This window comes from Notolabrus celidotus, chromosome 15 (assembly GCF_009762535.1).
Source record: "Notolabrus celidotus isolate fNotCel1 chromosome 15, fNotCel1.pri, whole genome shotgun sequence".
Lineage (NCBI taxonomy): Eukaryota > Metazoa > Chordata > Actinopteri > Labriformes > Labridae > Notolabrus > Notolabrus celidotus.
In genome coordinates this window covers 13,207,963-13,233,146 of record NC_048286.1, presented here as the reverse complement: position 1 = coordinate 13,233,146, position 25,184 = coordinate 13,207,963, and the positions used below count along the sequence as shown (strand labels likewise).

General features: G+C 40.1%; 1 protein-coding gene across 4 annotated transcripts; it reads left to right on the top strand.

The window, feature by feature from the left end:
• Positions 1-1,536: 1,536 nt before the first annotated feature.
• On the top strand, positions 1,537-25,184 carry cables1 (Cdk5 and Abl enzyme substrate 1). 4 transcript variants are annotated; one of them, XM_034703199.1, is made up of 10 exons: positions 1,539-2,312; positions 9,827-9,898; positions 10,524-10,616; positions 11,769-11,846; positions 15,602-15,707; positions 16,858-17,014; positions 17,165-17,268; positions 20,135-20,241; positions 21,242-21,449; positions 23,440-25,184. In XM_034703199.1, exons 1-10 carry the CDS (start codon positions 1,720-1,722, stop codon positions 23,578-23,580), a joined length of 1,659 nt encoding a protein of 552 aa, XP_034559090.1. In that variant the 5' UTR covers positions 1,539-1,719; the 3' UTR covers positions 23,581-25,184. The 4 variants fall into 4 exon arrangements, with proteins under 4 accessions (XP_034559091.1, XP_034559094.1, XP_034559090.1 ...); XM_034703200.1 differs by lacking the exon at positions 9,827-9,898 and having other exon boundaries at positions 1,537-2,312; XM_034703201.1 differs by lacking the exon at positions 11,769-11,846 and having other exon boundaries at positions 1,540-2,312.

The window sequence follows — 25,184 nt, the reverse complement described above, 5'->3', positions numbered from 1 at the left end:
CAATTTTTCTATAAAAGTAACTGCTGTTTCAAATTTGTCCTACAATCAAACGACTGACAGGGGGCACCTGAACAGCGCTCTGAGACTGTTTTTTCTCAAAGTGGGAAAAATAATATTTGGAGTCTGGTGGAAATTCATAGACATTTTGGACCCCTGCATACAACACTGTCAAGCAAGCAAAGTGTTCATGCTGGAGCTGGGGGGTCCATAATAGTCAACTTTACCTTCTTAATTATTATAATCTATCTGTTCTTTTGCTGTTACACACTGTCAGGTGAATGGGAAACATGTATGCTTGGTGTGTTCACAGCAGGTTTCAGTCCTTAAAGAATATAAAGTAACATTTGGCCCACTTTCAGACTCATTTGAGTGAAAAATACAACAGCTGTTTTTTTTTTAAAAGATAGGTAATTAAATGTGAACATTTTTAGTTTTTTGTTATTTATAGGTTGTGTTATGATTTTACCGGTCCGGTCCACTTGAGATCAAGTTGGGTTGTATGTGGCCCCTGAACTAAAATCAGTTTGATACCCCTGCACTAACAAATGAAGAAAAAAGTGACAGAATTTCCAGCATGGTGGTGATAGTGTTCATTATAGGGTCTACTTTGTGGATTCTGTTGCTCGCATCATGGCCTCAAACTAGCAACAGAACACAACAAGTGAGGGCATGCAGACTGAATTTTGTCCCCCCAAGGCCATCTATAGTGAAATTATCATAATAGGGAGTTTGTGGCCACACTGACCTGACAGGGATGTGGGAAATAAGCAACTTATTCAGGGAATTCAGTTGTTACACAATGCTAATACACAGTATGAAAAAGTCAAAATATCAATAGAAAGAAGGAATAAAATAAGAAAAGAAAAGAAAAGCACTGGGAATGAAGGTATTGTATATGTTGAAGTTGCAGGGATATTGCGCAGTGTATTGCACGTTATTGCACAGAGTACAGAATATAGTTCAGTCATCAGTAATAAATAAGTAATACAGATAGCATAGTCGGATTGATTGTCCATCAATGTGGGATAGTTATGACGCCCCTCACAGGCTATACTGTCATTGAAAATCCACTAGATGGCACATTTCGCTGGATTATGGTCAAAAACAGTACACGCGGTGCATGTCAAACAGACAGATGGCGCAATCGCCACAGAGATGCTGACTTGCACAGTTCAGAAAAATGATCTAGCTTTTCAAAACAAACAGTAACAGGGCCCCACTCTGTCTGTCAGCGCCCATTCATCATTGCATATACACAACCGCGTCTTGTGCAGACTGAGGACGCAGCATGCAGCACTTTCGACATGGTTATGTGAAATTTGTTATGCAGAAAAGCTGCTCTCAAAGTTAAACATTTCTTGTAGGAATATAAATTAATTGAGTTGAAATGAAATGTTGTTTACATGCTGATATTTAGAAGGTCAGTCTGTCTGAGAGAATACAGCCTCACTTTTGTAATTTTGTTGTACCCAGTCAGAAAAAGAGCAGGCAGGAAAAGGTGAAAAAAACACACATGTATTCCTGACAGCTCATTGGTCCAAATTTTCCCTGTGCTGCCACAATACTGCACACACGTGACCTCCCTGTTTTCACCCAGTTTAACGCATGTACTTAAAAGACAGGCCACTACCATTCACCAACACAAGCACGATTCACACAGTATTCATGTCAGAAAGGTAAGATCGCCGCTGCGGGGACTCGGATCGCTGTAAGTGGACCATGGCGGCTGCCACGAGCAGCAACACATCCACAGCCACGCTCCAGATCAAGCACTCCAGTATCGAGCATACGCGGAAACGCATAGACCCGAGGAGGAGGCAGGCGGCGTTGTCTTTTCTCAGCAACATTTCTCTAGATGGAAGACCCGTGCAAGACGACACAGACAATCAAACCGAGGAGGAGAACTCGCTCGATGCTAGGACTAGACAGAGCCTGGTTTCTCCGGAGCGCTCGGCGTACGGGGCTGCTGCTGCTGGCGCCGCCGGAGCCGCTGCAGCTGCTGCGGCCGCGGCGGCTGCGACCACCGCCGCCCAAGCGCTCGCCTTTGCAAACCAGGCTCTCCTTGCCAGCACTCGGGCCAGCTTTGGGACGGGTCCCGCAGCTGCCCCAGCAGGTTCGGACACAGAGGGAGACGCTTTTCTGCCCTCGACGTTCAGCTCGCCGTTCTCCGCGGTACCAGCCTCGACGAGAGGGAGACTGCAGACATACACTCAGGGAATCCTACCTGCCCACTACTCCAGGCAAAGCTCCCAAAACTACTGCCTGGAGGGTGGACAGATTGCCAACTCTGCAATAGAGCTGCAGAGGTCAAGGTAACAGTGTGAATCTTCATTAACTGTCAGGTGTACAGTGTGATTGGGCTCATGAGAGTTGCAAAGGTGCAAGCTTGTCTGCAGGATGTACATAGTCAGGAGTTTATACTGCACTGTTATGTTATCACAGCAAGCAAACCAAAACTCCACTAAAACAACTGAGAAGTCTGCTACTGTATGCAAGAACAGTCTGTCCTCGTGACTGTTTGGTAGACAACTGCAGACAACTGTCAAGGTTTCATGTGTTTTCTGAATCCTGCATTAACAACTCCAATAAGATCCCCCTTAAAGACCCTGGATTTATATAGTTTGTTTACATTATGAATCACAACTAGCCCCTAAAATCTGCCAGATATGGGTTTACTTGTTAAATTCAGGTAGATTAGCATGTTACTTAATGTTTTTCACAATTTGGCTATTACAGTAAGATGCTTACTGCCCACTACTACTTCATTTGAAACGCTCATCAGGTACAGTCTTTTGGTTCCTGTTTCCAACCACATTCACCATGGCGCTTGATGAATGAACTCTACACACAGTTCTTGCAGTTTTTGTTTCTTTTTACAGTCAGCTGTATTAAAAGGTACTTTTGGTTTCTGGCAAAACAATTCGGCCTGGATGCAACAACCCACAGAGGGAGGATAAAGTTCAGCTGTTTGTGTATTTGCTCCATGCAGGTGTTTGTAGCCTCATGACTCACAGAGACAGATACATCCAGTCTGATTGCAGGTCCAGCAGCTGTGGAGCTGTAACACAGTTCCCCCAGAGAGAGATCTCAGCAGCACACCTCATTAGTTTCTGTTTTTGTTTCTTCATCCTCCCCCCTCACATTCTCTCATGTTCTCTGTCAGATTTTACTACACTTCAAATTATTTTTAGTGAATGTCATTCCAAAACCTGCCTCACACCTGCTGCCTCCTCCTCTGTAAACATCCTGTAACTCTACACCCCTCTTCATACACATATACAACAGGCTCTCTTTGCTCTACGTGCATGCCTTTTTATTTGCCCTCTTTTTTCTCCTCTCCGTCCAAACGTTGGAGGAGTTAGGAGGGTATGACCTCGCACTAGGAAAGCTGTCAGTAACACTCGTCTCATGGTCCTCTCACTGTCCGAACCTGCTGTCAAATCCCCCCTCCCTCTCACTCTCTGTGCTTTCCATTCAAAGCTCCTCTCTTCCCCAAATCCTCTCCTCCCTCTGCTGCCTCTGCCAGACTCCTCAGGAAGCTCTTCTTCATACTGCAACACTCAATGAGCATTTAGTTCCCCTTTTCTGAATTCATGGAAATTGCACTGCCAAAGTAACCACTTCCAAAACTCTTAATCAGTTGTTTTTTGAAGGAAATTGAGCCATTACAGAAGTTATGTAACTCTGCATAGATGATTAATAAAGTCTGCACAGAGGATGAACAAAACAACAGAGACATTAAAGCAGCTGTTCAGAAGTTATCAATCACATCAGTTGATTATACTAAACAGATGGCGTCTTCCCAGCTGTGATGAAATTGGAGAAGTTAAAATAGCAATTTTCCTGAGCACTTTTTGGACACTCTTGTCTTGGTAGTTCCTTTTTGACTTCAGAAACAGCAGGTGACAGAACACTTTCACTAGAAGGTCCATAAATTGCTTTTCTGCACCTTTAAGTCCTTAAAGCTCCTGTTAGGAACTTTCTGTTAATGTCCCCTGTTGGCAAAGTTATACCTGCAATAAGCTTATTTTGACCTGTTTACATGTAAATCATGTTTTCTAGCAAAAAATCTCAACGTTCTTTAACTGTCAAATAAATCAGTCATTATAAATGTTTGCTGAGGAAATAAGTTAAAAGATGTTTTTCTTTACATGCTTTAAATGTCCTCATCTGACATCACCCTCTTGCAGGCAGCAAAGATAACAATATAGAAATTGTGGGGAAATTGCCAATGGTCTTGTGTGCTTTTATAAGCCATAAAGAGGAATCAACCTTAACTACAGTCTGTTTTATAACCAGTTAGAAAGTCCTCACAGGAGCTTAAAAGTGCTTAAAAAATAAACAAAAACAGCTGTTGGAATGGAGATACTTGTGGAATGCTGCTCTTTTATTCTCCTGTTTTAAAGATCAAGAATTCACTACTGGTCCTGAAATGAAAATTGTGTGGTTCAAACAGGTGTATATGGTGGTTGTGAATAATAGCAGGGGGAATTTGTGTGTGAATATTTATTGTATTCAATATTTCACACGCAGGCATTTGGGTACTTTAACTGAAATTATTTTTCGGCAAAGTTGTGTTCTAAAATCTCAGAAATGTGCCTGAATTCTGATTTATTCATGACATGCATGCTGAAAACAGTCCCTGAAATAATTACTAATCTTCTTGTCATTCTTCGATACTTGGTGTTGTGAACTCATTTCAGTTTTTGCCAATTAAGCTCTTCATGTCAGTACCTAGCTCTGCCACGGTGTAACATGTCTGGCATGTAATTGCTACATTCTTTCCCTCAGTCGTTTGACCCATCATGAAGTTGTTAAACCTTGACTGTTCCCTGCTTTTGGAATGTGCTTGGAGTGCATCCATGCAAAATTAATTCTAATGTAGAAAAGTAAGCAACCTGTTGATGGAGTGTGGCCATATTCCAGCAGTGCACAGACAGGCGAGCACTGTGCACAGTGCCGGGTTTGTTTTCTGAGGGCAGCTGGTGGAAACGTGTACAGAGGTCCCTGGCTGGGAGAGGCAGGATGCCCAGGCTTTCTCAGAAGCAGCCTGGCTCTGGGCTCTGTATTTTTCTGTCCTCCACTTCCTCTCCCAGGGGCATCAGAGACACACTCTCCCCTCAGACTTTTGGCCCTCAGTGCTGCTCCCATTCAGGAAGTCGCTGAGCCTCTGATGTGCCGCCAGAAAAGAGTCTGAGGCCAAAACTGCTCAAGACCATCTCCTCAACAGAATCTAATGCATGAAAGTGATGGATGATTTCTTATTCAGCTTTTCCTCTCACTCCTCGGCCTCCATCCATCATGAATCAGCATGCCAAGCGCTGCACTTTAAAAATAGCATTGCTATTACCACCAGGCTGTGTCTGCCCAAGGTGCAGAGCTATTTCCATTCCATTTTTCCCCCTAAAACATTCCCAGGTTAAATCTTTTCACATCCTCCTTCAGTCACATTTCTGTTACCTTTTGTGAGTGCAGAATCGTGTACTTTACAAGCTTTTTTTTGCATCAGGCAGCAGAGGCTGCGGCTGGAAAACAAGCAGCACAAGCCATCATAATGGTCCTGTGGAGTTTTGTGCGATTGGGTCACATACTTCTGGTTAGGAGCCTGATTGTTGCTTGCTGAGGTCATGGTTGGCATAATCACAGGATTATATAAGAATGCCTCATTTTCACTGAGTCTCTCAATGTCAGAGCTGTCGAACACCGGGTAAAGCCCACAAGATTTGGGGAAAAAAATACTACAAGAATAAGAAAAACGTGTTTTACTTCATGCAGGTTTCAAGTTGGACCCTGGGGTGAAATTTCCCCCTTGTTACTTGCTCTGTTTTTCACTTTGAGCAGCTAACACTGCCATGTACAGTGTGTGTAGTATTTCTAGACTGCACAAATGACTTCTTTATCTCTGTTTCTGTATCTTCCTTCTTGCCTAATCGGAAGATACATCCAATTTGTACTCCCAGCGTGTTTCACCACTGCTAGACTGGCTTTTAAAACATAATCTAAATAATCACATTTCCATTTTCCTGGCCTGTTTTGGAGTAAAGAAGTCCAACATGTTACATTTATTTCCATTCCGGTGAAATGGAAGACTATGTCCTGTGGCACGCTGCCAACAGTGTGTACGTGTGAAACTGTTTAATCTCCATATCTAAACAGTCCTCTTGGGTTTTATAGCCCCACTGCATGGGACCTCTGGGCAGGATTATCAATACCTTTTTTTCTGCAATGTTTGGTTGCAGAAAGATGGCTTTGTGTTTGCAGAAGAAATGGCTTAATGCAGGTTTAACACGGTTGCATTTATGAAGCATACTCCAACAAAATCACTTGAGGCTACAATCGCAGGAACTGTGTCAGAGATACTGAGGGATACTTGTTGATCTCATGCAGCTGGTTTATTCTGAGCGTTCTTTGAAGCTTCTGGCTCAGCCTTGTTAATGTCAAACCGGGTAAAAACCTGACTGTTCTAACCTGAGTTGTTCGAGTTGTGTCCGAGGTAAATGAGTGGCCTGGCCTGTTATTTTTTCCAGAATCTTTACAGGCCTGGAAAACATCTTGTGCATAAAATAATCACGTCCTACTGCTATTCATCTACAGCACCAAGATCAAAGTCCTCATGGATCATTTTGAGTCTTTATGAACTGGAAACATAACCTTCGACCAACCAGTGATTGGTGTTTGAGAAACAATAACAATTTATTCTGGGAACAGGAGCAAAGGATAAACACAAATGGTCCCAATGAGAGATGAATTGTCTTAAATGTAGGTTGGGAAATACTGTGTATCAATCTTTGTAGAGTATAAAGTCAGATTTGGTCTTATTTTAGTCCTTCATGCCTATTTGTAATGTAAGAGTCAGTGGATTCTTCAGAATTTATCCTTTCCTCGCTGCACCGTGAAAGATGGTACAATAAGTGTGTATCTTACTGTAAAAGTTCAACTTAAATGAGAGTATGTCCAAATGTTTTTTGACTTTCAGTACAAAATTCCATCTTCATCTTAGCATACCTCTCCTGCAACCCTGCCACAAAAACCTGTCTGCAAAAGTGCAACTTTGTAGTAAAATGACAGTCATATAGTAAGGCAAGGTAACAAAATCTGGACTTCATCCTCTGCTCCATTCACCCCAATAATTCCATGCATCATGCTAGTAAAGACAAAGTGAATGATAACACCAAAAAGAAACTCTCTAAATGTGCACACTAACGCTGAGTAATTTGTTAAAAAGAACAAACAAATCTTCAATTCAGAAACCTGCATTCATTAACTTTTTTGGCAGCTTGGAGCTAGTGCTAAAAGCTGTTTACACATGGCTAACACACTATACTGCTAAAGAAAAGTGTTAGCAATCAGTTCCACCTACATGTTCACATTTCCTGCAGACGTAGAAAATCATCTGTATCCATTTAGAATGATCTTGAATATTTTCTGCAAAAAATACAGAGGAAGAGGAAAAAACAAAAACAGAGGAAGCCTTTAAAAGCGACACTGCAGCATGCAACTTCCAAATTTTCAATAAGTAGGCAGACCACTGTTGGAGGAGGTGGAGCTGAGGATGCAGTATGACTCCCCATAATTTTTTTTCTTGATTCAATGGTTGTGTTGTTGGCTGAGATTCATCATCAGACTTTTGTTTACCTAGCAGTCCTTTCACAAAATTTAACGTGCTTTGCAAACAGCTCATAATGGTATGTTTTCATTTAGTCTTGCACCTCCCTGCACCCCTCAGTCATAACTCTAGGCCGCACTAGATGTCCTGCCCCCCAGTTTGGGAATCACTGATTAAGTGTCATCTTGGGGATTCATCTCCTTTTAGCTTTGCTTTGTTCTCCACCCGTTTCTTTAGAAAAATATCTTTTGTATATCTTACTAGCTAGATGCTAACAATGTTTCTAAAACATCTGCAATCTACATTTAGACTAAAGTTATGGGCCATAAACTAAAAACAAAATCTAAACTAGCTCCGTAGCTAAAGATAACTGCTGCCATTTGTGATAAATCTCTAGTGGGTTAGTTACGGTGCCTGACACCTTTTACATTATGCATTTAATTCATTGTTTACATACAATGATGGTAAGTCTTTTGATTAAAACCCTGCATCTTTGTCAGTTTGAGATAAAAGGCTAATATGAGATTTGTACTTTCCATTAGCTAATGACTGAACTCCATGCCAACATCCCATTTCCCTCTAAATACGTGAAGATACAGGATAATGGCACCTTGGAAGAATATCCTCTTTACCTAGATTGGTCTGAAAGCATGAAATAGTTAAAAAAAATTAAATGATGCATCATAGAAAACTACAAGCCTTCTTTATTCAGACTACCCGAAGTCTGAGATCCTTATCCATCCAATCCATCTTTCAGGGTTGTCACAGGGGGAGAGAATGATGACGCAAAACCATAAATCACATGATCCCACTCATCTGACCTTCAGGCTGAGGTCGCGCCCTTTCATTACGACCCTTTTGACTCCCACTAGAAGAGTCAGTGTTGATGCCAGATGCCTCACTCCGAAACCAAAGTTTGAGTCCTCCCCTTCACTTTTTGATCATTAAGGTCATAATATACAGAGCAGAGGGTCAGCTAGTGTGATGGCCCTCGGGTTACATCCACTCGAACAGTCTGGCTCCTCGTGTAAACACTCATCTCTATCTGTCTCCTCTGTTAGACAGTGTTCACTCAGCGTTTGTTGGTTTTAACCCCGGGAGATCTTCAAGGACAGAGTCATCTTTTGTTAATCTGTCCTCATGCTCTGTTGTTCATTAACCAGACGCTCCTCTGTTATGCTCCTCTGTTGCACTCCTCTGCTTCCCCTTCTGGCTGAAATCCTCAGTGAAGAGGGGTCCAGTCAGGTCAAGTGTCACCAGCTTGTCTGAATGCTGCTTGATCTTCAGTTTTACAGCACATTCTGAAAACAAAAGTTTTACAAAGATTAAACACAGTGTGAACAGTCATTTTATTTGTGTCCAAACTTTCCTAGTAGTAAGAAGTTGTAGATTTTATTAAGAACTTGACGACAGATAAACCCTTTTCACCGTTTTTCATTTCCTCAACTCTAAATCCAGCCACTTTGTGAGGCTGACTAATGAGTTGGATTATGCTGTTATTGTGGTGCTAAACATGCAATTACAACCTAATTTTGGAACAGCTCATGCACACTCAGCTATCACATGTGGGTTTGTTTCTTAAACTGGCAGTGGATCATATGAAAGTAGTCCAGTAGACTTAGCTTGTTGAGTCGTGCAACCAAAGTGTGAAATAAAGGCCATCTGTGACAAAATGTGTTACACAAAGTGCTCGCAGAGCCAGATCGTTATCCTCTTAGCGGCTCTGATCCCTGGAAAAAGTCTCTGTGATTTACACAAGATCGAGGAGCGATCATTGACCACACAAAGGCTCAACAGGGGTGTTGATGGATGGTCATAACTCAGCCAGGCAAGACTTGTTTTTGTAAATGAACTGCAGGACACACAGAGATTGGTGATAATGTAAGAACACTGACCTCTTGTTCCAGTGCTTTTAGTGACCACACTTTAACTTAAGTCAAGTACTGAGTAATGAACGTTTCTGACCAACGTGTATCTGCAGAGTCATGTAGAAAAAGTTAATATCTATTTTGATGCTGCATGATGATACTGCATGAAGCAAGCTTTAAGGATATTTTGGATGGATTATTAGTGTCACTCTAGCTGTTTTAGGTTTTGCTGTCTGCTTGACTTTGATTTATGATGTGCCTTTGAAAAGCTGTTTTGCAGAAAGACAGTTCGTCCTGTGTTTGTTGCGATAATATCTTTATACATCTCCTAACTTCGAACTTCTCTCTTCAGGCGACGACTCATCTCTCAGCGCTCTTCACTTGAAACACTAGAGGACATTGAGGAAAACGCTCCTCTTAGAAGGTAATGATGTGAACAGAGATAATGTCACATTCACATGGTTGACTGTGACATTTTTTTGCGTCCACACTAAAGCCCTTTTCATATTGCTAGTTCAAGCCGTGATACTTACGCCACTGTAACGTCTCGCCTTCTAAATGAATGTCTCACAGTAGTGGGACCAAGCTACCCCACTGCTGTGCGGGCGTCAGAGACAGTAACAGAGGCAAGATGTGATCACTGTGAGCTGACAGAGCAGGGAGGGCTGTATGTGTTTACAAGTTTGAGTGTGTGTATATGTGAAGCACCTGCTGTGTTTTTATCTCTCGTGCTTATGCAACACCTGAGCAAAATGTATATTGGGACACCAATATTAAGCAGTTGCACAATCAAAGTACAGTAAAAGCTCCTCATCTGGCAGCAGAGGTGCATCATTTGAGGCCTGGAGGACGCATAACACTCTCTCACACACACACACACACACTCACAGAACGCTCCAAAACAAGATAATCAAAGCTGTCTTTCTGTGCTGCTGTGAACTCACAGTATGAAAAGGGCTTGTGTCAGTCCATCTAATGTGCTTCATCACACAAGGCAAGAGTCTCTGTTTTTTAAGTTGCTAATACGTACTGTTTGTTTTACATTTTAGATGCCGGACCCTATCGGGTTCACCTCGACCAAAGAGCTTCAAGAAGATCCACTTCATAAAGAACATGAGGCAACATGATATGCGCAATGGAAGGTATGAAGGCAAACAAGGCCAGCTCTTAGTCAATACAAGTCCTGAGTGTACAATGGCAGGCTGCCCCAGTCAATGCACTGTAGTTTGGATGTTTCTCACATTACAGGCCACATTGTAGTAATCAGGCCCGGTCCTTTCACAGCATGTCATTCTCACTTCTGAATGAAATGTTATTGATTGTGAGCACACAGAGTTTAATATGAGTACATTAATATCACTAAAAATTCACTCTCACTGCTGCAAATCTATTCATATTGATGTCACATTTCACATGAGCATGTATGCAGCACACAAATCCTTGACTATGAAAAACAAATGGCCCAGTGCAGTGATGTTAATATTAATGTTTTACTGGGCATGCAGAACCTAAGGATATATGGATGTTAAATCAAGGCAAGGACAACTGGGAAGTGTTTAGAGTAAAACTGACCTTTAGACCTTCGTTATTATCTGCATATCAGATGGTGATGATATTTAATTACTTCAGCTTCTTTGTGTGTGTTTCAAAGTCTAGCTGTGGTAGATACAAAGGAAATATTATCAAGTTTAGTTGTCACTTTAAGAGGTAGAAATATTTGTTAATCTTAGCTTCTCTTTATTCTGTGTTGTAGGAGTATAAAGGAGCAGATCTCTGTTTTTAGTCAGTGCAGTATCTCTAATTTTGTTCCATCTAGAGATGAGCCTCACTTGTTAAATAAAGTCACCAGATAGGTGAATTTGTTTGTCTTCTTATCCAGGCGCATGACTCTCTTGTGATGATGTCCTGGTATTTATTCTGGTGGAGAAAAGGATCCATCATGAGTGTTGCAGCTGTTCAAAGTAGTACTTAAAAGCTGTAATGCTACTGTGTGCTGATGACATCCGGTCACTGGGAAACATCTCTCACTGGAGACTGTACAACAACATATATACGTACATTCAGTCCCACTTTGAAATAGCTTAACTCAAGTTTTTAAAAATACAAAAATGCATCATTGTTTCCCCCAAACCACTGACTACATAATTTACATTACTACACAACACACACACTTATTCTGACGTTTCAGCTCATTCTCTTCATTCTCATATTAACTGCACACTCTCTCCAACTTTAACATGTGGATCTTGTCACATAGATATTGATTAGCTTGTTTACCATTTGTGTTTTTATAGGATAGTCCTTATCAGTGGCAGAAGATCCTTCTATAGTGTATTTTCTGTCCTGCCCTATCGAGATTGTAGCCAAGCAGGGTATGTATACTACAGCATGCCGAACTTTGTAACCTCCTCCAGCCTGTGCTCCTTCTCTCCCTTTTGTTTTTTCTCATCCCTTCTTTTTCTGTGGATGTACTGTCCTCTGACTGGTGCATACATCACTTCGGGTTGGTTTTGGTGGATGCATTTTTACCCTATTGTCAAATAATTTGATTACATGTGAGCTTAAATGGGCTTTGAATCAATCTTTTTTTATACTAAGACCACATCTGAGCTGAATTCTTGTTGCCTGTGTTGCTTTTTCCATAATAGCCTGGTGGTTTTGGGCTCTCATCCTTTTTGTTCAAGTCAACCCGTTTTTGTCTGTTGCAACTGTCGCTAGCTTTGCTGTTTAGCATGTAAGTTCCATCTTTCTTGGGATTCCTGCTCGTCTTAGATTTAGAGAAATACTCTTTAGTTCTTTCGTAACTTTCTTGTTTTGCTTTTGTCTAATTATATGCGATGCTGGCAGACTGGAGTTTCTGTTGCATGAACTGCTTACAGTCATGACAGTGTAATTAACCATTTTTGTACTCCTTGCTTCAGTTAAAATCTTGTGGTGCTTTAACAGAAAACACCTCTGGCTTATCTGTAGACAATATTTGATATCTTGTTTTCAAAGCAGCACATGGCTCAGTGTTTTGTAACCCTCCTGGTTTGTACGATGATAGCTCTGTAACGGCCATGGTTCTGACCCCCCCAGTCACATGAAGCCATGTGTTTGGGAGGAAGTGAATGAGAAAAGGGACAGATAAACACCAGAGAATACAATGCAGAGACTGAAAAGCTTCACACCGGAGCTTACTGAAGAGCATAAAAGGCTCAATCCGTTTGTGAAATTTCCTAAGCCAGCCAATCAGAGAAAGGTCAAGGGTTAATAAACCGTGAGGGCTATCCAATATGCACATTCGACTGATCATTGCTGCTAATTGTCAGTTTACAGTCGCTCAGTCAAATACTGTTATTGCAAAATAACATTTTATTTAGGCTGGGCTGTCACAGCTGATTGAATGTTTTTTCTCTCCCTCTTTTTTCCACTATCTGTCTCCACACTTCAACTCATTAGCCCCATTAGCAAAAGTGGCCAGATTTTGCATAGCAGCCATGCTTGGTCTTAACAAATCTCCTTACAGGAGTTTATAGTTACTACTGTAAATAGTTACATTTAAAGTTAGGTTACGCATTAAGGTGACATTGTGAAAACAATTAGGTGCAAAGTTTTAAATATAACGATTTATACCACTCTTGTATTTTTCTGTTGAATATGAAACTACAGCCAAGTGACGGCTGGCTTAGCTAGCAGAACAAGGCAGCAGGGATAAAAAGCAAGCTAGCGAACAAAGAATGCAAAAAAAGAATTACAAAGAAGTAAAAATCCTAAACAACTTTCAGTTTAACAGATATGAAGTTGTAAGCAAGGAAGGACTTTATGGAGGGAGGCAGTGACTTTTCTTCTAGTTATAGCAAAGAAGCTATTCCCCCTGTCTAAAAGTAAATAACCCTTCAGATGAAATGTGTTAAAACAAGTTCAGATGTTTTAACACTTCCTTTTATTTGCACAGCACGGCAGACTAAACAATGATAAAATATTAAAAGTTAGCTATTTAAGCAGAGCTCGAGTCTTCATGCTAGGCTAAGCTAACAGGCTATCTGCTCCAGCTTTGTATTTTCACGACACAAGTGGTATGTCTGTTTTAATCTAGCTGTAGAGGGCCAAGAAGACAAACAGGAGTGATTTATTTTTCTAAATGTGAAAACATGAATAAAACAGATTAAAGTTTCATCAGTGTAACTGTGTTTGGGGCATCGATCATAACTGCCAGATAGTCCTTGATTCAACCTTGGCCAGCGTTAACTTTCTCCTTGTCATGCTCTACCCCTATTGGCATGGGTTTCCTTATTCAGTATACTTCAGCTACTGACCTGAAATGACATGCATGCTAGGCAATGCTCCTGGCACTAGAGTGAAGTTAAGGTTGACTTTTATTGTAAAACTTTAGATGGTTCAAATATAGAGGTCAGATTCCCCTCACAGGGATTAATAAAGTATAATTTAGTGAGTTTAGTTTACTGGCTGAAGCTTGGGCCAGGCTGTTGGGGAATGTTATTACAAGCCAGTGAACCAAACCCTAAACAGTTTATGTGAGCTGTAAAGTATTTGGTAGTAAATCAGCCAGTAGGGGTTCAGATTCTTGTAGTCATAGTCATTTTTATTCTAAGCTTGTCATATGCTAGATTTAGAAACATTTTGCAGGGCACCATAAGAACTTTTAATAAATTATAACACTTATAACGTACAGATCTTTCAAGCCATTGGTTCTTATTCATGCATGTTCAGTAATGTCTGCTTTTCTTTTGATTTTCTTTAATTTCTCTTTACTCTCAGCAGACCGAAGCACAACAATTTATTTTCTGGATGGCTTCATAGAAAAGCTCTCTCCCTAGAAAGCTTTCTGTGTATTATGTTTCCTCCCTTTCTTACTTTGATCTCTACTATTTTTTAAGACGTCTGCTGCCTGGGGGTCTCCATGTCCGTGATGCATCTGTCAACATTGTGTCCTGGTGTGCCTTGTCTGCCAGATAACACTGTTTTCATTATAACAGATTTGCCCCACATGTCATCAAAACACTGGGAGAGTCATGTGAGGGTCCACTGTGTCATCTCTCCGATTTATCTGAGCACTGCTTGAAACAGAGAGCAAGGCAGAAAAGGGCAGACAAGGGAGCATAAGAAAAACAGGACCGTGTCATGATTTAATGTCTGCAGCTGCCAATTCGCTCCAAAATTTCACTACAATGTAAGCTAAAGTACGGCTGTATTTCTTATTACCCCAACACATGCCAATATTTGGCTGTTTTTGTACTCCTGCTTCAATGAAAGCAAGTCCAAGAGATATTTAACTCTGCTTTTTTTTTACCTTACTTTTAAATCTTCCAGCATTCATTTGATCACTCATCTAACATTGTTGGAATTAATTAGAGTTTTTAACAAGCCATTACCTTTTTGGGCCCAGTTATTTATAATGGCAGAGTATGAATGATGTGGACTGCAAGCATGTAATCTTTCTTGTCAGTGCACACACTCATTACCCTCTGCTAGAAGTGACCTGTAGTACTCAAAAAAGTTAAACTAAAGCAGAAAGCAATTTTAATTTTTAATTAGCATATTTTCCAATTAAGTTTTCTGCTTTGATGAACACATTTGACATGCCAATTAAATCTGGCTCAATGTGCATACAGGACCTTATTTTGCATGCAATTGCCCAAATCCCTTTCCTAGCAGCCAGAATTAAATACAAAAATATATGTTCGATACAAATTCCATCCAGTTGAGGACCTGCCACTGTTTGCTCCGCTGACACACTTTAATCTCCAGTTGTATGTTTTCTACTTCAGTATTTGACCCCCTGAAAATCTCCCACAGTAGTACGAAATGTCAGGCTCTGGTGAGGCAGCAGCTGAGTCCAAAGAGACTTGCCTACAAGAAGAAAACTATGCTCTCAACCATTCTTCCTCCCAGGGGTGCTCTTTATTTCTGATTGCCCAAACATGCACCAAAAGACGAGACGATTAAAGAAACTAGGGCAGCTGGTAAGTGCAGATCGATACAGGGCCACAGGATACCGTTTGTGTTGTGGAGATCATGGGGTGAGCTTGAACAGGCCTCAGTAAGATGTTGAGGAAAAGGGAGATAAAAGAAGCTTTAGAATTGGTTTGTGCAATGAAAGCTCTAAAGATATTCTGCTCATCAGGGATGTGAAGCTGGAAGGAGGGCGTCAGCGGCACCCTTCAGGAGGTGTTAGTGCCAAGGAGATGGTGATTGGGCTGGAGGGAGTGGAGCTGGGAGCTGATGGAAAGGTGAGGAATCAGCAGAGGTGTCATATCTGGAGGGGGAATATCCTCATTGTATAGGCATCACTATCAAAGTAAAATCAGTGGTATGTTTACACTTCTTGATTTGATTCATTGTAGGGAGGGCTCTTTGAATCAAATAAAGATCGCACATGAAAAAAAACACTATTTCAAGGCTACCACTTAGCATGGGACCAATTAGGAAGATTATAATACAAATCCTGTGAAAGCAAACCTGAATCACTTTGACATGTAATGCACAAGATGTTTATGAACACCAGAGCAAATGTAAAAATGTGTAAGAGACAAATACAATCTGAAAATCTTTCAAGTGAGCTCAACCAAACACCCTAAGCTTCTTTATAACTCATTCACCACTGTATGTAATTTGCTATTGTTTGTTTTGAAAATTTACATCAGTAGCTAGCGGTCTGTGGGCTACATCCCGAACAACTTTCCTTAAAAGATGGTTCAATATTTTTTCAGCTTTATCTTCTTATTCATTAAGGTCTTACTCAAACGTATGCATGCTCTGTTTTGTTAAATGTAACAACATTTGCTTGGCTCCAGTTATACGCTCTTACCTGTAGTTTCAAGGATAATCAAGCTAGCTTGTTCTCTGCTAGCGGTGACAGAAGCTAATGTTGACGAACTAGGCTGCCTCTTCATTTCGCTTTTATGACTAAATTCTGGATTTCAAAAGGTGCACTTCAGTTTAGATGAAAAGGAAATAAAGGGGGCATAATTTTGTATTTTTAAGTAGTTTTGAGCAGGTGATTCAGACTAATCAACACAGATTTTTTGTCATAGTTGATCCAGGCAATTGGCCTCTATTCAAAGAGCAGTTTTACATGCTGCAGCTGGAAACCAGGTATAATTACCACATTATTGATGATTACATTCGATTAGAGCTAGTCAGATCCAGGTCCTGTTAGTATGTATTTTGGCTTATAGGAATAATTTACTGAGACACCAATAACATTCGCTGTAGTTAATGTAAGCTGAGGCGCTCGCACTTTCCTGTTTATTGCTTTTAAAGTAGCCGATAATCCAGCAGGTTGAACTGGTAAAATGTGTAAGAGCAAACTTTTTTAACTTTGTAAAATAATTAAAAGGTCATGTTCTAAATTCTAATTACTGAAATCTGTGTTCTCAGACTGTGTCCTACACCCAGTTCCTTTATCCCACTAATGTGCTGGGTGGTCGAAGAAACACCATCGATTCCACCTCGTCTTTCTCTCAGTCTCGTAACGCCAGCCATAGAAGCCTCAGCTTGGGCCGAGCCAACAGCAACCAGAGCAGCATTGACACAGGTCAGTCACATGCTTTTGTATTCGTCACTCGTAGCTTTTTTTTCATTACGTATTACCACTATATTGTAATTAGAAATGATACATTGAAAATGTTAACTTTTGGCTCCACTTCTTCAAGTTGTTGTTGTTGTTGTTGTTGTGCTTGTTCAGGGAATGATTTGGGGGACTTCAGGGAGTACGACCCAAATCTGCTGGATGACCCACAGTGGCCTTGTGGGAAACACAAGAGAGTCCTTATCTTCCCTTCGTACATGGTGAGAAAGTAAACAAGCTGCTTCTAATACAACACCGCCACTAAAAACAACCACAACACTAAAAACATCAAGTGTGACCTTGTCCAAAGTTGTGCTTTGTTTGATTTGCTGAAGCTCCTCTGTTTTGACATGTTTTGTTAAATTGTCCTCCGATATGTCACTGTTTCTATTTCAGTGTTTATTTTGGTCATTGCTGAGATTTTTTGGTGTTTATTTTTCCCACTAAAACCAAGGACAATAACACATTGTCTCAACAGACAAAAAATCCTCATGAGATTTATCAGCTCTTATTGAAAAGAAGCCAGCACCGTGTTGTAGACTTTTTTAATCAGCAAGGTCACAGGCTGAGAATCTCTCCCACCTTCGGAGTGAATACAGATACTTTTATCACAGTGTAGTGGACATGAGCTATTAAACTCAGCAACAGTGGTGCTTCTGTCTCTGCACGAGTGACTCTCACAGTTTTCCGGAAAAGAACGGATGTTTTATCGTGGTTGCAAAAAGAAAAACAAACGGGAGTAGACTCCCACCTCATTCTTTCCTGGGCTCTGTTTTTGTTACACAGACTGGCAGAATACACAACAGGGACTGACAGAGTTGATCTGTTCAGTCAAGGCCAAGCTATGTGCTTTTTTTTCCTCTTCCTCCAATTACAAAACCCTGCATCTCACAACAATGGCAATTGTGTTTACTAAAGGAATGGAACCAGTAAATTCTCAGCATTTTACTGGTTGAATACAGGCTGTTTTGAGGACATGACTCTCTGAGTGAACTTTCAATTTCAACCTGGGGATAAAATCAGCTTTTATGCTTGTGAAGGCCGATGAGGAAACCTTTGTTTTAAAAAAGAAAGTAAAGCTCAATTTATTTATAATTCATTTCCTTGAAAAGGGTAGCTTGTTCATTAGCCAATAGGATTCTCACACTCAAAAAACATGTGATAATAGTTTATGTGGCGACATTCTGACCAGTGTTAAGCATGTGTTTCCTTACACTGGTCATAATCAGTAACATGTTGTTTATTGTTGATGCCTTTTTCTACACTATATGCAGGGCCCACAGTACTTTACATGCATGTCAAGAGTTAATATCCTCAGGCACCACTAAATAGTGTGTCCCCTGTTAACAATTACTGCTCAGTGGGCTCTTCTTCAGTTTTGTTTGTATTCCTGTACATCTCGGATCATTATTTCAGCTTGGAAATCTCCATTCACTACGCTGAAGTCGCCACTGCTGATGTAGTTTACTGATGATCAGTCTGCAGATGTTTTTTTTTAAACTGATTATTAAATCTCAAAATAAAAAATAAAAAGCAATAAGGTGTAGAAAAGCGATTAGTAATTTCTAGAGCTCATGGTGAGCTTCACCTTTGGTCACGGAAAGGAAACATGAACAGACATAGATTCAGATTTTAAACAAGCCTACACCTGTTAGATTAACATTTTATCATTTCAACTTTTTATTTTTGAGCTTTGAAGCCTTTATTGAGAGGATAGGTCAGTATAGGAAACTTTGAGAGAGAGTCTGGAGTGACGTGTGGTAAAGGCTTGCAGGTTGGGATCAAATCTGCACTGCCCACTTTGAGGATTATAGACTCTGTATATGGGGTGTGTGATTTAACCACTTGGCTAAATTAGACATTCACCAGAGTTAGGTTGGTTTGCAGTTGCACTCCAATGGTTGAATTGGGGTGTGGGTGATGTAAAGAAGAAATGAAGCAGTTACAAGATGATGGTTACAACCCTGTATGCACAGATACTATTACAGGAGGTCAAAGTTCAACCAGGAAGTTGTTCTGTAAACTGTATTGTGTGTTCATAAAATTTATATATTTTTTTTATCATTGCATCGTTTTCAGACAGTATTTTCCAAACCTTCATATATAATAACGTGTAGGTGGAGAAATGCCAGCTGTGGGGAATAAGCTTGTTTTTATTAATAATAAGAAAGATGTGTGTTTAAGAAAGTTAGAATGATTCTCTCATATCCAGCAGTAAAGATTGTTCTGTCTCTGCAGAACAGCTTTAACAAATTATGGATTGCACAAAATACTTGAAATGCACTTCAGAGATCTTCTTCAGAGCCCAAACTCTCAGCAGCTCATTAAACCATCTTAACGTGATTCACTGTCATGGTACTCACGGCATGTTAGAACAGGCTCCAAAGGCTGTTTAATACATGCCTGATGAAGGAATAGAAAGCTCAGTTAGCAAGCCAGTATGTTTGTATCCCCTATGTTTACAGAACATGACAGGCAATAATAATGAGTGATACAAACAAAGCCAACATTGGGTTTATTCATCTGAGTGTTCTTTTAAGATCCATACTCTGTCTTTTGGCCAAGAAATGTACTGGAACAGCTGAGACAGCAAACAGGAGTAAATGATGAATTTGTTGGAGACTGTTTTCTGCAGAGGAATGATCCACATTCTGTGTGCAAGAAAGTAATAACAGCAGCAGGATGGTGTGTGTGGGACTGACTGAAAATAAACCACCAAGCTCATGTTTATTGTAATGAAGGAGCATGTCAGCCAGAGCAACAGTGTGACTCACACTAAATATGACTGTGCTGTCATATTTGGACAACAATGGTGCTCTGTGTTTGTGGATACACACAGCAGGATGTGTGTTAGTAGGATCAGTCTATTGTTGCCTCTGGCCTTGTCATGGGATTTTTTTGACAATAAGAGAAATATAGAATACTACTCAACTTATCCTTTAAGTGTTGTGTTTGTGTGTAACAGCAGATCTCTGTAAAGCCTCATTGTGAGACGGTGGTATCCAACACTAGTGTGCGAGGATCCGGTCACCTGCTTCAGTGCTGAAAGTGTGCTCACTGTGACACCGCTTCTGGTTTTCATTTCAGACGACGGTCATTGAATACGTGAAACCCTCCGACCTCAAGAAGGACATGAATGAAACCTTCAAGGAGAAGTTCCCCCACATACGGCTCACACTCAGCAAGATCAGGAGGTAAAACGCATAGAAATGTACACAGTGTTGGTTTTAACATTTAAAATTCTAGATGAATTTTAGATTGATAACAGTCATTATTTAAGGGATAATGTATAGTGAGCAGATTAGAGTACCGGCAGGGTGAGATAGCCCCCTTCCCATAATGTCTTAGAATGCTAACGGACACTAATGTTTTTGCCACAGTGTCAACAGGCGGAGGTGTAATATACCAGAACTCCTTTCTGCAGATTAATTTCTATTCAGTCTTCGATCTTGTATTGGTTATTAAAATAATGGTGAGCTAGTGAAGAAGTAAAGAATTTTATAGTGAGCAGGTAGTTATGCCCGTTGGAATCCCGACAGACAAAACTCTGATCATTTTAGAACGGCAACAGAAACTTACATTACGCCACAGTGTCAACAGACAGAGGTGAAATGCGCAATACTCCTTTCTTTGATTTGTTTCATGTAATGTGTACGATCAGGATGTCCCTGTGGAGACGTTTGCTGTTGAGAAGGAATCACCATTGTCAGGGGGTACGACCCATCAGGAACTACTCTAGTATTAAACAAAGCCTGGTGATAAGCAGACTCAACATTTGTTTCCATGAGCATTCTAAACAGAGGCAAAAACATTAGTGTCCAAATAGTCAACCTGACCATTACAAAGAAAGAGGTTTTCATTATGTATTAACACAATGAAAACTTGTATTGAAGTAAGGGAGTAACACTTCAACAATGAATAGTAATGGCCATTCTAGATAGAGGAACCCTTGTGTTTGGCAGGTTTGATAACATATCAGTGTAAAAATGAAATGAACTGATATTCAGGAAAATACAGGGTCCACTTGTTACATGTGCTTTAACAAAGTCGTTACATTGCAAAATGTAAAATGGGTCAACACAACTGCCTTGGTAGCTCTACTTTAAGCAGGTTTTCTAAACAAAAAAATGTCTTTCTTAACTTCCCTGTTCTCTGTTTTCCTTCCTTATTCTCTCCTTCTTCACACCTCTGCAGCTTGAAAAGGGAGATAAGAAAGTTGGCCCAGGATGAATGTGGGTACGAGGAACCCACGGTGGCCATGGCTTTCGTGTATTTCGAGAAACTTGTTCTTCAAGGCAAACTAAACAAGCAGAACCGTAAACTCTGCACTGGAGCGTGTGTCCTTCTTGCGGCAAAGATTGGTGGTGATCTTAAAAAACATGAGGTCAAGCTCCTGATAGATGTAAGTTTACTGGTTCACACTTTTCAAATTACAACTTGTCCCGTTATACTTTCATGTTGACCTGTGTCTTTATATCATCCTATTTTTAATGGTCGGTTCACAACAAATCACACATAGGGAAAACTGTCCACATAAAGTAGGACATTTTTGGGTAGACTGAACCTTCAAATGACTGGTGTCCCAAATCAAACTTAAAATTGTGCTGACTTATCTTCCAGGTGTTAAGAAAAAGACATGGAGGTCATCAGGACCACCTCTTGAAAGTAATTTGAAGTAGATGAGAAACACTGGCGCCATAGAGGTAAACGCCCCTCCAATGCCCATAAAAGGGCATGAGACTGCAGCTCCATGTGCACAGTCGCAGAGGATCAAAGAGAGGAGTACAGAGAAGTCCTGAATGGTCAAAGTAAAATCCTTAAACCATTGCACACACTGGGATCTAAATGTAAGACAAAGTGTACTACTTTTTAAATAGACATAGAGCTGTAGGAAGAGAACAAAAAATGAGCTTTTATAATGTATTTATCAGCATCAGTAGTGGATTTAAAATCTAAATTACAGCCAGATTCATTGGGCGATGTGACGTGTAGAGAGACTAACCATGTTACTTATTTTCTAGGACACCTATCTTCTGACTGTACATTGTTTTCCAGAAGCTGTTGCTGTAAAATAACGAAGCATGTGACAGATCACATGTCATTTAATTACCCATGTGTGAAATCAGGTTATAGTTACTGTGGGAAAAGTGTTCTCTTTCAACATAAGTTTAAAAATTGTTCCCTATGTGCTTAATTTAATATTTAAAATGTAGATTTTTTTTGTTTTCAGCAACCATTGCATATCTGAAATGAAAGTTAACATTATTTAAATCATGTCTTTATATATGTAATTCAATTATAAACTGATGTAGAATTAAGGAAAACATACTAACCAACAATTTGACATCAGTACTCAAAGGTACACAAGTATGCTCTCAATTGTCTTTTATTTCTTTGTATTATTGTTATTATAATAAAAGAGTGTAGCACTACTACACCTGAACTGTAGATGAATGTACATCAATCATAAATGTGAAAAATACAAAATGTACATTAAACAAGACACCACACAGATACTAAACAACACCACCTGAGAAAAAATCCCAGATAAGAAAACTTTTGTGAATATCAGAATTGTCTTGAAAATGTAAATAGGTGTTTTTTAAGAACTATCTTCCTCTGAATGGTTTCTAAAAGAGGTCCAATGATATGGAAAATGGATAAATAGAGAGTGTTAGTGACAGTCAGAGAAAAGTAACATGCTGACATAACCGTTGATTACACTAGAAGCTGATATTTAGTGTCAGATCTAGTATTTACACATAAACAACAGCTGGTGTTGCTAGTCAACCCACAGAGTCTGGAACTTGTATTCTCCGGTATACTCTACCATCATCATTATAGCCGAATGATCCTGACCTTTAAAGAGGAAATCTGCAAATTTGTGCTATGCTTTCCTGAATTTTGTTTCCAGTGTGACACATTTAAAGAGTAGTTTCAAGCTGAATTGAAAAGCAGTACTTAGGTATTGCAGTGAGGTCTGCAGCACGGTGAGAACCACAGGAGGTCAGAATAAAATGTCCACATTTTTTAAGGGTAAATCAAGTTGCTCTTTACTCTTCGGTCTCAAAGGTGCACCAGTTTAAGAGCAGTTTCTAAAAGGGGTCTCAAACTCTCTGGTTCCTAATCTCCATAATGCAGCTGAAAGAGTCTCTCTTCTCTGTGGAGTCACAGAGACATTATAAACCTCTTTTACTGGCTTTCTGGTCTTTTATGAAAGTACGCTGTTTTTTAGGTGTAGAGTGACCCTTTAAAAGATACTCATATCAGTTTTTCCATGTCAAATTTGAACGTTCAACTGCACTAGCGTTTTGTCATTAGCTTGAAAGTACAATGATTGCCTCAAGCATCCATCCAATGCAGCATCTTAACCATATTTTTTTATCATTCAGAAACTGGAGGAGAGATTCAGAGTGAACCGCAGAGAGCTGATCGCCTTCGAGTTCCCAGTCCTGGTGGCGTTAGAGTTCAACCTGCACCTGCCTGAGCACGAGATCATGCCCCATTACAGACGCCTGGTGCAAACCTCCTAGCATTAGTGACCCATCAGGAGGAAGACCACCAGGTTCTTCTCCTGATCCTCCACTCCCCATGGTCTCCATTCCCCCACGTTTCTCTCCATTCCCCTCTGACAGATCTAAGGTACCGCAGGCTTATAAACACTTTCCTCCCTCTCAGAGACCTGAAATCAGCCAAAGGGACCCACGTATCCAAAACTTTTTTCCATTGTTTGACTTCTACATTCATCACCACTACACGGACTACTAAAAGAAAGGGTTGTATCGTCTGCAAACAAATTGTTTTTCTTGTTTGCATGTTTCTACGTGTCTTCATCTTTATATTTTTCACCTCTCTTGTTGATTAAGAGAACTTTGAATCTGATGATGGACTTTTTCAGCTAAAGGAACCAATGATTGTACCATTTTTTTTATCATCGCTTTCCATTAATCTTCTTGTAAGCTTTGGATTGATTGGTTGCCTCTTGGCCGCTGTAAAATTCAAACAGAAGCCTTTTAAGTGGCTGTTTTTTTGGCTGGACTTCGATTCCTCAGAGTGACTCACATTTCCTGAAGTCATCGTCTTAAAAAGTGCACTTTTTGAGTATTGTGAAACAAAGGGGGAACATTTTCTAAGACTTTTTCTGAGCTTTGGAACTAACCCTGAAAAATAAGCTGTGTTCATGAACACCACACTCAATTCATTTGAATGGACCTTTTGAATTGTTTTCTCTCTTATGCTTTGTTCACAGTTTTCTAGCCACGACTATCTGCATGAATAGTGACGATCATTTGTACACACAGGTACAAAGGTACTTGCAGACCAGATGGGACTTTCTATTTTCATTGAAGTATTCCATTCATTTTCTACCATTCAATCGCTTGCTATGGACTAACTGAGACCAGATCTACTTTTTATCAGTGTCAAATTTCCTGTGCTCTATGTTAGAGTGTATTGCTAGCACATTTACAGTGCTAAACGAGGTCAGGAAGGCAGCCCTGATGAGGTGTTTATAAGTGCAAAAATGCCATTAAGCAATGAGCGGGATCAGCATCAGACTGGTTGAAGGGCGCTGAAGCTGAAGTGTCCTCCAGCAAGAATCCCTGCAAGCTGCACTTTAGCTGACTTGACCTCTGATCTCTTGAAAGAGGAGGAAATCCTCAACGAGATTCCAACAGGGATCAATAGCAGATCAAATATTTGCATAGAGCTTGAATCAGCAGTTGTTGATTTGCAATCAAAGATATTTTTAGAAAGAATAAAACTGAGAAAATCAACAAACTAACCAATGTGACCGATCTCAAAAGTATTATTCCTTTTATTTGGCATGTAGCTCTACTTGATTTCTCATTGTGTTACTTTAAAACTTGTCTCACACAATTCCAGAGTATTGAAAGGGCACTAAATATAAAATGAATAAATGAGAGATTAAATTCTGCTTGAAGAATTAAAAGAATTGAAATGTGAAAAAGCATCGATAAAGCTGATTAAAGGAGAAAACATCCTGAGCTTTTTTATGTTTGAAGCCCAAAGATTTTGCGTTTAGATGCACACTAAATACTCGGCGAGGGAAGACTCATGGGCGACAATTTTGACCTGTGTATGTTTGTAAATAAATTGCTTTGCTTGTTCAATCAAA

What these genes read in the sequence shown, in the direction of transcription:
- cables1 (XM_034703199.1), top strand. Translation starts at nt 1,720, where the DNA reads ATGGCGGCTGCCACGAGCAGCAACACATCCACAGCCACGCTCCAGATC. An exon ending in GAAAACGCTCCTCTTAGAAG is followed by an intron (nt 9,899 to 10,523) that starts GTAATGATGTGA and finishes TTTACATTTTAG; the next exon opens with ATGCCGGACCCTATCGGGTT. An exon ending in CGAGATTGTAGCCAAGCAGG is followed by an intron (nt 11,847 to 15,601) that starts GTATGTATACTA and finishes TCTGCTCATCAG; the next exon opens with GGATGTGAAGCTGGAAGGAG.